General features: G+C 40.4%; 1 protein-coding gene across 1 annotated transcript; it reads right to left on the bottom strand.

The window, feature by feature from the left end:
- Nucleotides 1-883: 883 nt before the first annotated feature.
- On the bottom strand, nucleotides 884-2,799 carry LOC309552524 (E3 SUMO-protein ligase ZBED1-like; the record flags this gene model as incomplete). Its single annotated transcript, XM_082253480.1, has 2 exons — nucleotides 884-1,556; nucleotides 1,703-2,799. 2 exons carry the CDS (start codon nucleotides 2,797-2,799, stop codon nucleotides 884-886), a joined length of 1,770 nt encoding a protein of 589 aa, XP_082109606.1.
- Nucleotides 2,800-16,286: the final 13,487 nt, after the last annotated feature.

Below are 16,286 nucleotides of genomic sequence, written 5' to 3' on the forward strand. Positions count from 1 at the left end.
AATGGATTGTAATTGGGGTAGTCGTGGCCCTGAATCTCTGTTTTTAGGGTACCCACCCTGTTTTCAAGATGTGCACTGTCCAAGTATTTTCATCAAAGGTGGCCAATCATTTGGTTGAGAAGAGAGAAGATGGCACATATGGAGCTTAAAAGGCAAGCACTCATTAATAAGATAAGATGTATATTGATGTTTTAATTAGAATTGAAAAACAACCTTATCGCTGAGTGCTCACCTTCCCTATTAGTGCAGCCTTGTCTTTTTCATTATAATATAATATAATATAATATAATATAATATAATATAATATAATATAATATAATATATATATATTAGGGCTGTCAATCGATTAAAATATTTAATCGCGATTAATCGCATGATTGTCATGAGTTAACTCGCGATTAATCGCACATTTGTATCAGTTCTAAATGTACCTTAAATTAATACTTTTCAAGTTTTGAATACATTAATCAACATGGGAGTGGACAAATAGACGCTTTATGCAAATGCATGTTTATTATTAGTGAAACCATACTTAACATAGGATGAAGACTGGACATCTATCAAAGGGACCATAGTATCAAAAGTCATATGTTTATCAAAGAACTTGTTCATGTCTATTATACACATGAAAAAACAACAACATAGAAATAAACGGTTCCCATTACTTCTCTTTCTTTACTCAATTTACTTACACAAACCTTACATTTTTGCACGATAGGGCAGCTCACTTCTTGTAAACATGCTAACCTAAATGTACATTTATTATTACTGAAATCACCCTAAACAGAGCATAAAGAACATTGACATGTTTTACAAAGAACGTGTTCATGTCTATCAAACAGGTGGGAAAAAGAATATAAAAAACCCACAGGTTCCTCACAGATTATTTCTCTTTCTTTGCACTGAGCCAGTTGCTCAAACAGACGAGCCTGTTTACATTTTCAGATGACAGGGCAGCTCGCTTTTTCTGAACAACATGTCCTGAGAGTGAAAACAATCTTTCACAAGGTACGGATGTGGCAGGTGTTGATAAGTATATGCGTGCAAGGTAGGCCATCTCACTGTGTGCCCCTTCATGATTGGACCACCACTGCAGGGGACAGTCCTCTATGGCAATAGAGGGCTCTGCCTTGTAGCGCTCCACACATTTCTCAATACAGTCCTCTTCATCATCATCAGATGAAGATTCTGGCACAGACATGAGACATGTTATCTTCTTAGGTGGTTCAGTTGTCAGTGTCACTGGTTTATCTGGCTGTGCAAGCCCCTCCCTCTTGAGCAAGGCACAGACTGAACTCCACACCTCAGCTCTGTCAGCCCTGCTCAGACATTTGAGGTCCTTAAACCTAGGGTCCAGTGCTGATGCAACCCTCAGCCATGTGGTGTTGGTTTTTTCCTTCCGTTTGTCCATGTCAGTTGTGAAAGTTTCCTTAAACTTAATCATGTAGGCTGGGTCATCTTCTGAGACCTCCATCACACGTGATAGATGACACAACGCGGGCAGCACAACTGAGCAAGAAACAAATTTCTCTCCTCCTAAAAGTTCACTCACATACCTGGAATAATAGAGAAAAGCACTTTAGTTAGACATAATGAATCTCTCACTCACTTTCAATCTCTCACTCTTAACACACGCACGCGCACACACACACACACACACACACACACAAATATAATAATAATAAGAGTATCAATAAATTACCTGCAGTGTTCCAGCACAGTCTCCAACCTCTTCAGTTTATCAAATTCAGCTGCAGTTGGCATGTTGATGTTGCCTGCATGTAGGCCCAGTGCATCTCTCAATGGTTCTTGATTTCTCTCAACACGCTTTATCATTTCTAGGGTGCTGTTCCACCTAGTAGACACCTCCTGTACGAGTGACTCTTTCTTTTGAAGATGTTTGACTTGCTGCTGTTCAAGCTCGGCTGCGTTAGCAGGGCTATGCTTGAAATGACCCACTAACTTCCTGCATTTTGCCAAGGCGCCATCAAACGGGCTGTTTTGGAGAGAAACTGTGATGGCTCGGTGGAGGCTGTGTGCAATGCAAGGCATATGCTCGAACGGGAGCTGCCTGGCCGCTGCAATCATGTTGCGTGCACTATCAGTGGTCACTATTTTAATTTTGAGTTCAATGTTCCACTGTCTGGCTACTTGAAGAAAGTGCTCAGCGCAAACGTCAGCATAGTGTCTATCTTCTGTCTTCATAACGGTCAAAGCGTGAGACTGAAGTTTCCAGTGCGCGTCAAAATAATGTGCTGTGACGCCTAGGTAGCTATGGTTACTGAGGGAAGTCCAATAATCTCCGGTGAGCGCAACCGTGTTTGTCTGTCTCAATGCCTCCTGAACTTTAGCTTTCTCCTCTTCATATAAGTTGTGAATCTTGGTTGTAATGGTGGCTCTTGAAGGTAGTTCGTATGTAGAATCGTTAGATGCGATGCGAATAATTTCAAGTAGACCCTCGTCCTCGACCACATTAACTGGTCTACATGCTGTAGCCACCCATTTAGCTATAGTTGAGGTGAGTCTATTAGTTGTGGACTTATCCATCGATCTCCGCTGCAAACTTTGATCCATTGTGGTCTGCCTTTGACGAGGGGGAGGGGGGCTCTCCGTGTCAGTTGTATGCTTCGCCATCAAGTGATATTTTAAACTCGACGTGCTGCGGTGATAACTTAATTCACATCGACAATAACTGCAGATAACTTTTGTCTTGTCGACAGAACCATCAGACCTCGTTTTGTATATAAATTTTCCGTTCAGAAGACCCCTTTCTTTTTCCATTTCTGTTTGCTGCTGCATCTTTATCTCTCCAACTACGGGCTAGGCCACGGGTCAATATATATGAACTTCATGAAGTGTTTCTTTCTGTATAGACCACAGAAGAAAGAGGGTCAATTTAGTCAGCAGTAATGTTTGAGGCTATTAGTGTGTAACATAGACAGTTTATTGATAAATTAAATATATTGGGGTTTAGTAACACCCGTGCAAGATAAGGTTGTTAGTGAATACAATCAGTGCATTAATAGGAAACAAGACAGACATAACATAAAGTGACAGATAACCGGCCGGCATATACTTCAAGTGATATACATATATTAATCACAACATGCTTTAATAGCCGTAAATGTTCTTGAAGGGGCTCCTTTTGGGCAATCGGTCGTCGATTTTAATTGGTGACTGTGTATGGGCAGTTGTTCTTATTGAGTTGCTCCGAGGAAATCGTTTAGGGGTGGTTTTATCTAAGTATTGAAAGCAGGGCTGTAAGAACTACCGCTCAAGATTTCCTTGGTTGGGACAGCAGAATATGGCTGTATTGCCGTTATTATATAAACGTCGGTTCAGTACCGCATATAAGTGGAAACAGTGCTCCGATGGCTAAAAGCCATTTCTTCACCCCTGTGTGGTGAATGCTTTATTATGTACCTTTCTGCCGATCTGTAGGTCAGTGCGTCTGCTTCCGCTGTCCGCTCTCGTGCTGTCATCAGTCTCCGCTCTTCCTCGTGGTTCCTGGCGTCCGATGCTTGCTTGGAGCGATGAGGGGGTGTGCCGCCAGGCTAACTTGCGTAGCTTCGTCTGGACGTCGTAGGCCACGGGTCAAACAGCAAACAGGTGATGCGCGCTGCATTAATCGCGCGTTAAAAAAATTATCGCCGTTAAAATGAATCTGAGTTAATGCGTTATTAACGCGCTAATTTTGACAGCACTAATATATATATATATATATATATATATATATATATATATATATATATATATATATATATATGGAGATATATAGATATATGTCTATACAGTATATATTTCTATCTATATACAGTATATATATATATATATATATATATATAAATATAAAAAAATAGAAAACATATTAATTGTGCATTAATGACTAGTGGTGGGAATCTGTACAATCACAGGTGTAAAACAACAACAAGAGAAGGGTGCACCGACCTTGTGCATTACCACTAAAAAGGTTTATTTATATATATATAATCAAAAGTATTGAGATGCCTTTCTTTAAACGTACATTAACTTGATGAATGGCATCCCAGTCTTAGTCCGTAGGGTTCACTATTGAGTTAGCCCACCCTTTGCAGCTATAATAGCTTCAACTCTTCTGGGGAGGCTGTCCACAAGGTTTAGGAGTGTGTCTATGGGAATGTTTGACCATTCTTCCAGAAGCGCATTTGTAAAGGTCAGGCACTGATGTTGGACGAGAAGGCCTGGCTTGCAGTCTTCACTCAATGTCATCCCAAAGGTGTTTTATCGGGTTGAGGTCAGTCAAGTTCCTCCGCCCAGAACTCGCTAATCCATGTCTTTATGGACCTTGCTTTGTGCACTGGTGCGCAGTCATGTTGGAACAGGAAGGGGCCATCCCCAATTGTTTCCAACAAAGTTGGGAGCATTAAATTGTCCAAAATGTCTTGGTATGCTGACACCTTAAGAGTTCCCTTCAGCAGAATTAAGGGGCCAAGCCCATCCCCTAAAAAACAACCCCACACCATAATCCCCCCTCTAACAAATGATTTGGACCAGTCCTGACCTCAACCCAATAGAACACCTTTGGGATGAATTAGAGTGGAGACTGTGAGCCAGGCCTTCTCTCCAACATCAGTGCCTGACCTCACAAATGCCTTTCTTGAAGAATGGTCAAACATTGCCATAGACACACTCCTAAACCTTGTGGACAGCCTTTCCAGAAGAGTTGAAGCTGTTATAGCTGCAAAGGGTGGGCTGACTCAATAGTGAATCCTACGGACTAAGACTGGGATGCCATTCATCAAGTTAATGTACGTTTAAAGAAAGGCATCTCAATACTTTTGATATATAGTGTGTGTGTGTATATATATATATATATATATATATATATATATATATACACAGTATATAAATATAAATTAAATATTTTGTAAAGGACAAAGGACTCCCAAGTCCCAAACAAATTGTGCTTTGTCTGAATAAAACTCCTGCCAATCCTTCTGATAATGGAGGAGCTATGGCTTTGATCTCTCATTTGAGATTTGTAAACCAACAGCTTTCCTTATCATAGCTGAAAAAGTAATTATGCTAGTGGTGTTAAAAGTAAACGAGACCTCCGCCAGCTGGCTGGATATAAGAATACACAATATTATGAAGCTATATTTTACATTTACTTGGTTAAAAAGAAAAAAAAAATCCTTTTGTTTCCTTACCATAATATAGAAAATATGTACAAAACCAATATAATTTCCTTGAAGAGTATATCTAGAGGTCAATGCAATTTTGTAAGATGGTAATTGGATAAAGAACCTCCATTTGGAACACACATCATGGATAATTATTTCAGTCCACTGCAATTTAATCTAATTATTGGGTTAATATGCCACACACAAGAAGTATGATTAAATAGTACATTGTAGTACCACTGGTTTACAAAACTAAGTAGAGCATCTGTTTGATGTTTCTTAATACAATCTCAATGCATTTATTCCCATCTATGTCTTTAACTTAAACCTGCATTGTACAGTTGTTAGAGTTAAATCTTCCATCTCCTCCATCACGTTGGAGCGGTTTCCTTTAAATCTGTTTCTGCCAAATTGCCCATTGAGACCATTTATTAGGAATTGTAGTTCACTGAATTTATATATGTTTCTTGACTATATTTTTCTACTTTGACAGTTAAAAAATATCCAATATATTCAATTTTTGTCATATATTTAGGCCAAAATGTTTAGCTACATGTCTTTGACAAAAAAAATTATCAATGAGCGTATTTAACCGCTTTAAGACCGGAAGATTTTACCCCATTCCTGACAAGGCCATATTTTGCGATTCGGCACTGCGTTATTTTAACGGACAATTGCGCAGTTAAACCCAAATTAAATTTATGTCCTTTTTTTCCCCCACAAATAGAGCTTTCTTTTTTTGGTATTTGATCACCTGTGCAATTTTTACTTTTTGCGCTATAAACACAAAAATAAAATAACAATATTTTTCACATTTGTTTATATGAAATTCCCCCCCCCCCAAAAAATGTAAAAATCAAATTTTTTTAACATTTTAGGCCAATTTGTTTTCTGCTACATATTTTTGGTAAAAAAAAATCGCAATAAGTGTATTTTGATTGATTTGCGCAAAAGTTATCGCAGCTACTAACTACGGGAAATTTATGTCATTTTTATTGTTTTTTTTTTTAAACTAGTAATGGCGGCGATCTGGCGGCGATCTGCGATTTGTTTGCGGGACTGCGATATTGCGGCGGACAGATCGGACCCCTAACTGACATTTTTGACACTTTTGGGGGTACCAGTGACATTACTACAGTAATCAGTGCTATAAATATGCACTGTTACTGTAAAAATGACACTGGCAGGGAAGGGGTTAACTTTTATTGGTGATCAAGGGGTTAATGTATGCCTGGTGCTTACTGACGTGTGTGGGGGGAGGGGACTGTGTGACACAGGGACAGATCGCAGGTTCAGCTATGCTGAATCCTGTAATCTGTGACTGTCTGTCACATAGGAGATCCGCCCACTTTGTTTACACAAGCGGATGGATCTCCTCACTCGATCCCTGGCGAATGGGGAAGAGCGGCGGTGATCACCACCTCTCCTCCCCTGGCCCGACTCCTGCTGTGTCTGAATACAGCGGGAGCGAGCCTCCGGCAGCGCGCGCGTGCCGCCCACAAAGGGAGGAGTCCAGCGACATAGACCTACATCGCTGGACGATAACGAGCCACTTTGCCGCAGTACGCTCCATGTGAGCGGTCGGCAAGTGGTTAATGACTAGTGGTGGGAATCTGTACAATCACAGATGTAAAACCAGAACAAGAGAAGGGTGCACTAACCTTGTGCATTACCACTAAAAAGGTTTATTTAAAATCCAAAAAAGCTACATACATTGTACTCACAAACAAATGATAGGACAAAACAGGTAACAGGCCCTGATTTAAAAATTATAATAAGAAAGTATTGCATAGAGAAAGGGAAATTTGGGGAGGGCGTTTGTTGGGGACTTTCTTAATAGGGTGCCATAATGAAACAGTATAGGTTTGGAAACATATAATATAAAAATATATAATTTTTATTAGAGAACACACAATTAAAAATATCCACTGTATTTCATCAGAGGAATCAGTGTCACAACAAGGATTAGTTTCAAAGTCATATGCGTATTACAATTGAAGTTGCACAGTTACAGTATATTGCGTTCTACACAGGCTTCTTTCCAGAAGATTTTTTGCCCCTATTACCAGCCAGAGGGGTGTCCTGGTTAGCGTCTGTGTAGAGATGACTGGTGCCCAAAACTATAGCCCGACATGTTTCGCGGCGAGAGCCGCTTCCTCAGGGGCAGTTGAGGGGTTAACAAGACATCATACAATAACTAAGAAGAAAAAACATAATGTAAGTAATATGTGGATTACCAAGAACGTATACATGTCATGTTTTGTACATATATCTTTTTTATAATGACATCTATAATAAGACAGTACATTATAAACTAATTGGTCATGGAGAGAGAGTCTGGTTATACCACACCTGAGACAAAGGCAATCATCCGCATAGCAAGCCTGAAATCAAGACCGCAAGGTAGATATGTCCCCCCCAGGGCGAGCACGGGAGCCAACCAAATACAGGGCGGTTGATCAAGCAGGTCTAGATTTGAAAGAATGTATAAACAATATTGAGTATAACTACTTTAAGCAGTTATATCAGACTGTGAATGATAGTTGCACACATGCAAAGACAATGGAACCAATCTTCTCCAAGATAGCCAGGATGCTCCTACGATGCTGGGTGACGTGATGGCTGAGGCGTTTCAAGGGAGGACCGTCTTCTCAGAGCCAAAAAGTGCTGTCACCATTGGGTTATGACGGTCCTTTAACTACTTCAGCTCCGGAAGATTTACGCCCCTTCATGACCAGGCCATTTATTGCGATACAGCACTACATTATTTTACTGACAATTGCACAGTCGTACGACACGGTACCCAAATTAAATTGATGTCCTTTTTTTTTCTAAACATAGAGCTTTCTTTTAGAGGTATTTGATCACCTCTGAGTTTTTTATTTTTTGTGACCAGCAATTTAAAAAAGAAAAAAAAAACAATATTTTTTACTTTCTGCCTTAAAACGTATCTGATAAAAAAGTTTAAAAAATCAAATTTCTTCATCAACTTAGGTCAATATGTATTCTGCTACATATTTTTGGTAAAAAAAAATCACAATAAGTATATATTGATTGGTTTGCACAAAAGGTATAGCCTCTACAAACTATGGGATATATTACTGGAATTTGTATTTATTTATTTTTTTACTAGTAATGGCGGCGATCAGTGACTTATAGTGGGACTGCAATATTGCAGTGGAAAAATTGGACACCTAACTGACACTTTTCACACTTTTTTGAAAACCAGTGACTAATGCAGTGATCATTGCTAAAAATATGCACTGTCACTGTATTAATGACACTGGCTGGGAGGAGGTTAACATCAGGGGTGATCAAAGGGTTAACTTTGTGCCTAGCTGGTGTTTCAGTGTAGTGGGGGAGGTGCCTTTACTAGTGGAAGACATGGATTGATGTTCCTGATTTCCAGGAACACAGGATCCATGCCTTCTGTACTGACAGAACAGCAATATGCCTTGTTTACATAGGCAGATTGCCATTCTGCCTGTGTACAGAATGATCAGCGGGTGCCGGTGGATATCAGGTACGCGGGACCTGCTGATCAGCTCCCGCTGTGTAGAATCACAGCAGGAGCAAGTCGCCAATGGGGCACACTTGCGCTGGATAACCGAAAGTGCAGGATCACGTATATATATACTTGATCCTGGACAGCGCAGTTGCACTGTAGCAGTAATTGTGCTTAAGCTTCACGCTACACAGAGATTTTTACTGGGGGCCATCATTGGGGTTTGGGTGACAACAGAGATGACCCCTTACTAAGGATGGGCCGAACACCCCCTGCTCGGTTCTCACCCGAACATCTCAAACAGGGAAAAAGCTCTAGCGAACATGCAAACTCTATTAAAGTCTATGGGACATGAACATGAAAAATCAAAAGTCCTAATTTTAAAAGCTTATATGCATGTTATTGTCATAAAAAGTTATCACCAACACTTCACTGGCACTACTACACTGTGTTATTCACAAGAATCCCAACACTACACTACACTAAACTGACTGAACATACGATCAACTTACTACCTGCCTAATCTCCACTAACACACACTATACATGGCTGCCGTGTAAGCAGCCTTAAATCTCACTACGGCGAGATCGCAGTGCATTATGGGGTGCTTCAACATTGGGTGTTCGAAATTTGGCCGAATTCCGAACTTTTTGCGGTAAAAGTTCGGAATTCGGCCACCAGAACTGCCCAAAATGCAATGGGACAGGAACTGGGCTTTAAAAGCCCATGATTGGCCCAGAAACATCAGTAAAATGTGATTGGAGTGACTACGGGGTCCAGAGGCCAATCAGGAGTGAATACGCCCCCCATACGCCCCCCAGTATATAACATAGCCCCGCCAAAACTCTAGCACTGTAATACAGAGGCTGTGGAAGAGAGTGGAAGCATTTGTGTTTCTCCTGCTGCTTGTAAAGCTTAAGTGTCATTTTGCAATTATTAGTGTGAGGAAAGGGATATGCAGTGTAGTTAGGGTACTATGTACCACTATAGTTAGATTCAAAAATCTAGTTTTTGTAGGGATAGCTTTAAGTGTCAGGGTGACCGTAGTGTAGTTTAGGGTGACCTGACTCTGCCATGTCAGGGTGACCGTAGTGTAGTTTAGGTGACCTGACTCTGCCATGTTAGGGTGACCGTAGTGTAGTTTAGGGTGTATCGACTCTGCCATGTCAGGGTGACCGTAGTGTAGTTTAGGGTGACCTGACTCTGCCATGTCAGGGTGACCGTAATGTAGTTTAGGGTGAACTGACTCTGCCATGTCAGGGTGACCGAACTCTGCCATGTCAGGGTGACCCCACTATGCAGATTCTGGGTTAGGGGTATACATATATATGTATATCAAAAACGACAATTTTTAAGAACTTTTTTTGCCTGATTCATAGTCCCTGGGGCATGACCCAGAACCCTAGGCACTTTTTAGGGGCATTTATTGGGTTTTAGGGCTTCAAAATTGTGTTTTTTGATTTCAGAAGTTCGGGTCCCATTTATTTCAATGGGGTTCTGGAATCCGAACCGAACTTTCAGGAAATTCGGGTGTTCTGGTCGAACCAAACTTTTCAAAAGTTCGATCATCCCTAGTAATCACCTGACCTCATTCTTTGGGCACATGCAGTAACTATAGTGATAAGCCAAACACCCCCCTGTTCGGTTTGCACCAGAACATCTTGAACAGGGGAAATGTTCTAGCAAACATGCAAACTCCATTAAAGTCTATGGGACACGAACATGAAAAATCAAAAGTCCTCATTTTAAAGGCTTAAATGCAAGTTATTGGCCCAAAAAAGTATATGGGGACCTGGGTACTGCCCTGGGGACATGATTCAATCAAAAAAAAAATTAAAACAATTGTTTTTACAGGAGCAGTGATTTTTATAATGCTTAAAGTGAAACAATAAAAATTCCTTTAAATATCGTGCCCAGGGGGTCCCCTTAATGTGCATGTAAAGTGGAGCATTTGTGCGATGTATGTAGTCCGTTGCAGCAATACTAACATTTCTAAAGGAAAAAATGTCATTTAAACTTGCTTGTGGCTGTAATGTATTGTCGACTCCCGGCAATACAGATAAAAAAAAAAAAAAACGGCTGTCCCCCCCCCCCCCCAGTCCATACCAGGCCACTCGGGTCTGATATGGATTTTAAGGGGAACATCACGCCAAAATTTAAGAAAATAAACGGTGTGAGGTTCCCCCTAGAATCCATACCAGACCCTTATCCGAGCACACAGCCTGTCTGGAAAGGATGGGGGTGGCTCCCCCACTCTCCTGAGACATGCCCACAATATGGGGGGTAGGTGCTTTGGGGCCACCCCAAAACACCTTGTCCCCATGTTGATGGGGACAGGGGACTCTTCCCGACAACCTTAGGCTGTGGCTGTGGGGGTCTGCGGGGGGGGCTTATCAGTATCTGGAAGCCCCCTTTAACAAGAAGGCCCCAAGATCCCACCCCTCACCTATTTGAAAGGATATCAGATACATCGCACCCCTACCCATTCACCAAAAAAGTGTGCAAAAAATAAATAAAGACAAAAGCCAGTTTCTGACAAGTCCTTTATTAAAAAATAAAAATAAAAAAATAGTGCCCCCTGATGTAAATCCATCATCAATTACGTCGCCCACCGCACACCAGAAAAATGGGAAAAATAAAGACACTCCCACCGCTTCACACGCCTCCTGGCGAATGAGCTGCTATAAGAAAGAGGCGGGGACACCCTGCAGGTGGCACCGCCCCATCTGACAAGACGTCAGTAATTTATTCACTGCACCGACGCAGTGCATTATGATGCTGGTACAGTGAATAAATTAACTGACATCACGTCAGATGGTTTCTTATAAAAGAGCTATTGCAGCTCTAGCTGCTCATTATGCTGGACTCATGTGAAGCGGCGGGAGAATTTTTTTTTTTTGGGTGGGACGGGCAAACTTCCCGCCGAGCGCCCTATTTGTTTGTGTGTTCAGCGAACACACGAACATCAAGCTCATCCTTAAGTAACTATCCAATAGGATAGTTACTGCATGCTTCGTTTAGTTAGTTGCTTAGTTAATTCTAGGTGGTGACTTTTTATTTGGCCAGACAGTGTGTGTATATGTATATACAGTATATATATATATATATATATATATATATATATATATATATATATATATATATATATATATATATATATATATATATATATATATATATATATATATATATATATATATATATATATATATATATATATATATATATATATATATAGTGCCTTAAAGGGACCGCCGTAGTATGCCTTTTTTTTAGGGTTACGATTACCTTAAGTTCTAGTTTAGTGCATTAGCAATAATGATTTTAAAATATTGTTCAATTGAAGGAAAGGAAAATGGTGCAGAATAATGTTTGCAGACAAAAAAATAATGCAACAGAAAAAATAATGCAACAGCACAGAAAAAGGTATTGAGAATGAAAATTACTTGATAAAGTCTGGGGTTCTTTGTGTTTCAGAAATATTCAATCAATAAAGGATAAAACTGATCAGAAATTTCAGAGCCATTGGTCCTCAAGAAAATTGTGCTTGGTAATTTTGTTGATGGTAAATGAGAGCTTTTATTTATTTTATTGGAAACTCCTTTAAGATAATTTCTCTAAATATATATCAATATTTCTTAGAAACCATGTATTATAGTTGTGCAACCAACATTGTCTGACTGTATCCAGAATTAAGTCCCGAGAAGATAGAGAGTTATAATGAGGACTCTCTTAGGTGTGAATTGCTAAGAAAGAGAAATGTGCCCCATTTTCTTGCTGCACCTTGTACGATCGTGTGTTTCATATAGTATTGTAGCCATGTTTTATAAAGATATCTCATTTATAGCCCGAGTTATGAAAATAATGATAATTTGCCTGTACTCCGTCAGCAATGTGTATTCTGCCTTCTGCAAGCTAAATTAGTTTACAAGATGTCAATAAGCTTGGCCTAATATGTTGCTAGTGGGAGATGTTGGACTAATGGACGGTAATTTATGTAATTACTTAGGCATGGAAAACTGGAATGTTTTCCACACATCCTTTAAAATAACCATAAGCAGTTTATGACTGCTTAGTAGCCTGGTTGTACAGATCTGCCAGACAACATTTAGGTAACCTCCTGTCCTGCTTGGCTGTCTCTGTGAAATTTATGATACTGCTAGGTTTTTTCAGCCACGACTGAGTCCTTTTGGGTGAAACCTGTTAGAGGGGATTGTCCCAGGGTGGGGACTGTCATTACAATGCTCATGGTTACTCTATACCAGTGTTTCTCAACCAGTGTGCCACAGCACCCTGGTGTGCCGTAAAGAGTCCCCAGGTGTCAAAATGACCTCAGCTTAGGCAGCTATGACAGCTATCTGCCATAAAACAACTGCTGGCCACTTCCGTTACGCCTTATTGTTACAGAGGTGCTGGTCCACTGTCTAAAGCTCACTTCCCACTGCCACAGGCACTCGAGAAGCTGTGTGGGCCTCCCGACCGCGTCTTGCCATCCGATGACATCATCCATTGCTAAGGGTGGGTCGGGTGTATGCACAGCTTTCTGGGATGTGCGAGCCGTGCATCCCCAGGGATGCAGGCTGGCACGCTTTTCCCCGAGAAGAGGTGAAGCAGAGCATGAGGAGAGGAGGAAGAACAGGGAGAAGGCTCTTCAGTGGCTGCATATGAGCTCCTCTGAGCTCCGTGAAGTACAGCAATGGTAGCTGTAATTTACTATGTACTTGTAATAGGTTTCATTGCAGGCATGGTGATTGCTTTTTTTTTAAATGTAATATATATATATATATACTGTACATAAGATATGTGGGTTATTATTTTTGGTAATGGTAACTTTACTTCTTTAATAGTAACTGCACTTCTTTTTATTTTGTATTATGCTTGCACATTGCTCTCTCTGCTGCAGTTTGGTCATAGTGCAGGATACCCACGGTTTTTATGTACTTTTCCTGGGGTTTCCATAAACTGCTATTAAGTATCTCATTTTTGGTGTCCTTTCAGAAAAAGCACCAAAACTGTAAGACATAATAGAAATTTATGTGAAACCTCAGGTAAGGTACATGAAATCTGCATGTACCCTGTGCTACACCTGCGCTGCACCCAAACAGTGAGTCAATGTTAAAGTGCCCTGATTGTAACAAGTGTTATGTAGGTTTTTTTTTTCCACTTCAAAACCGCAATACACATATATATGCTGTGGCTTTGAAATCATTTACCGGGGTTATTGCTGAAGATGTCAGTTATAACCTTGGTATTGATTTTTTACAGCCGGCTGCTGGCTTCCTTATGAAAGCGTCCCAAGCAGCTCATGAGCCACTGGAATGCTTTCAGAAGCAGCGGGAGGGGATGTCCAATAAAAGTTAAAAAAATTATTTTTCTACATTTTTGTTTGGTGTGCCTTGAGGTTCTGCTAGATTTTAAAGGGTGCCTTGTTTGAAAAAAAGGTTGAAAAACATTGTTCTAAACAATAAACATGGATTCCAGTGTGCTGCAGTCCCTTATTTCTTCATCGAGTTCATGAGTGTGGACAGCTCAGTTTGACTTCCAGCACCTGGTGTTTGAGTGGCAGGGAAGAGTGGCTTAGAGCAGAGAGGAATCTCTAAATGTCTTTTGCACATAAAATTTAAAGTGATACTAAAGGTAATTTTTTTTAATAACAAACATGCTATACTTACCTGCTCTGTGCAATGGTAGTGCACAGAGCAGCCCCGCTTCTCCTCTTTGTGGGTCCCCCGCTGGCACTCCTGGCTCCTCTCCTCTGCTGAGTGCCCCCATAACAAGGTACTTGCTATGGGGGCACTTCTGTAAGCTCACCCCGAGCCCCGCTCTTTGTGTTCCGTCCCCACTCCCTCCTCACTTGCTGTGATTGACAGCAGTGGGAGCCAAAGGCAGAGAAGTGAGAGTCCAGCTGCTCTTATGCACATCACTGGATTAAGATTTGGTTCAGATAAGTATTGAACGGGCCGGGGGAAGCTGCATACTGAAGCTTTTTTACCTTCATGCATCAAATGCATAAATGTAAAAAACCTTCAGTCTTTAGAACTACTTTAATGAAATTCAAGGTGCCTGTAAGCCATACTGTGTGCTGGTTGAGATAGAAAGAATATGTGAATTCTCTGCTGACCTTACAGACATAAGATTTAAAAGTGTTCTAGAGTCATAGCATGAACTTTAATTTTATAACAAAAGCACTGTAAGAGCAAAACAAACAATAGTTATTTGTGACAATCCTTTTTAACTACTTAAAAAAATCACCGTTCATGTTGTGAGTGCTGCCTGTTTTCTGCATCTCCATTCACAACGTCCTGCATTCTCTGCATGCTTTTCAGCTTTTCCTCTGTTAGTTGCATTCAATTTCTAAGGACTACATATCCCACTGTACCTTGCTGCCTGCTAGCAGCGATTCCTGTGTTGCCTCCTGAAACTCTTCCTTTCAGCACCTCTGTAGATTGAAAGGCAGGCTCTGTGAAAAATGTGTGGAACAGCAGCGCCTTATCACAGGTAACAGTGAATAAATGTCAAAGAATTTAAAGAGTAACTCCACGTTCATGAAAAAAATATAGCAAATAACAAATAAGATAGCAAAGAAAATAAATAAATAAAATATTAAATAAGATATTATTCTGGTACCCAAACCCTTGAAATGTTAAAAGGAATACATATTGATACGTGTACCATTAGATTGCTTACTTCTTTGTAATTTTATTAATTTATTTTATTTTACATTCTGTTCAGAATATTACTTTGTAATTTCTTGGAAAATAATAAAAATTACATATAAAATATAAGAATAAAGGTAGCATGTACAATTGCTGCACAGGCTATATTGTAATGTAACAATTTTAAAAATGACCTTTCCTTTTCAAGCTGATATTTTCTGTAAAATTCTATGCAATATGGCAACCTGGAAGCATTCTGTACACTGTTTGTGTCATTTCATTTCCTGCTTGTGTGATTGGCTCATTATTTTCCCTGAGGTCAAATTTTAGGAACCTCCAGCAAAATTAATTCATTTTATTTTTGGTGAGATATTCTGAAAGGGGATAATTACATGTAAAGGGATACAGACCCTGTAGCTTTTTGCATTACTAGCTGATTTGAATGAAGCAGTCCCTTCCATAGTGGAACACAGCTTTTTTGATTTTCTGAGTAGAAACAGGTAGAATTCTGCAACAAGGTGTGTTAAAATCCCTGAAATATACTGTACATTGATCACTTTTTCTCAGCAGGTTTAGGTCTGGAGACATACTTGGCCAGTCCATCACCTTTACCCTCAGCTTCTTTAGCAAGGCAGTGGTCATCTTGGAGCTGTGTTTGGGATTGGTGTCATGTTGGAATACTGCCCTGTGCCCAGTCTCTGAAGGGAGGGGATCATGCTCTGCTTCAGTATGTCACAGTACTTGTTGGCGTTCATGGTTCCCTCAATGAACTGTAGCTCCCCAGTGCTGGCAGCGCTCATGCAGCCTCCCACCACCATGCTTGACTGTAGGCACACTTGTCTTTGTACTCCTCACCTGGTTGCCATCACACATGCTTGACAACATCTGAACCAAATACTTTTATCTTGGTCTCATCAGACCACAGGACATGGTTCCAGTAATCCATGTCCATAGTCTGCTTGT

The sequence above is a fragment of the Pelophylax lessonae genome, assembly GCF_965119305.1.
Source record: "Pelophylax lessonae genome assembly, chromosome: 4".
NCBI lineage: Eukaryota > Metazoa > Chordata > Amphibia > Anura > Ranidae > Pelophylax > Pelophylax lessonae.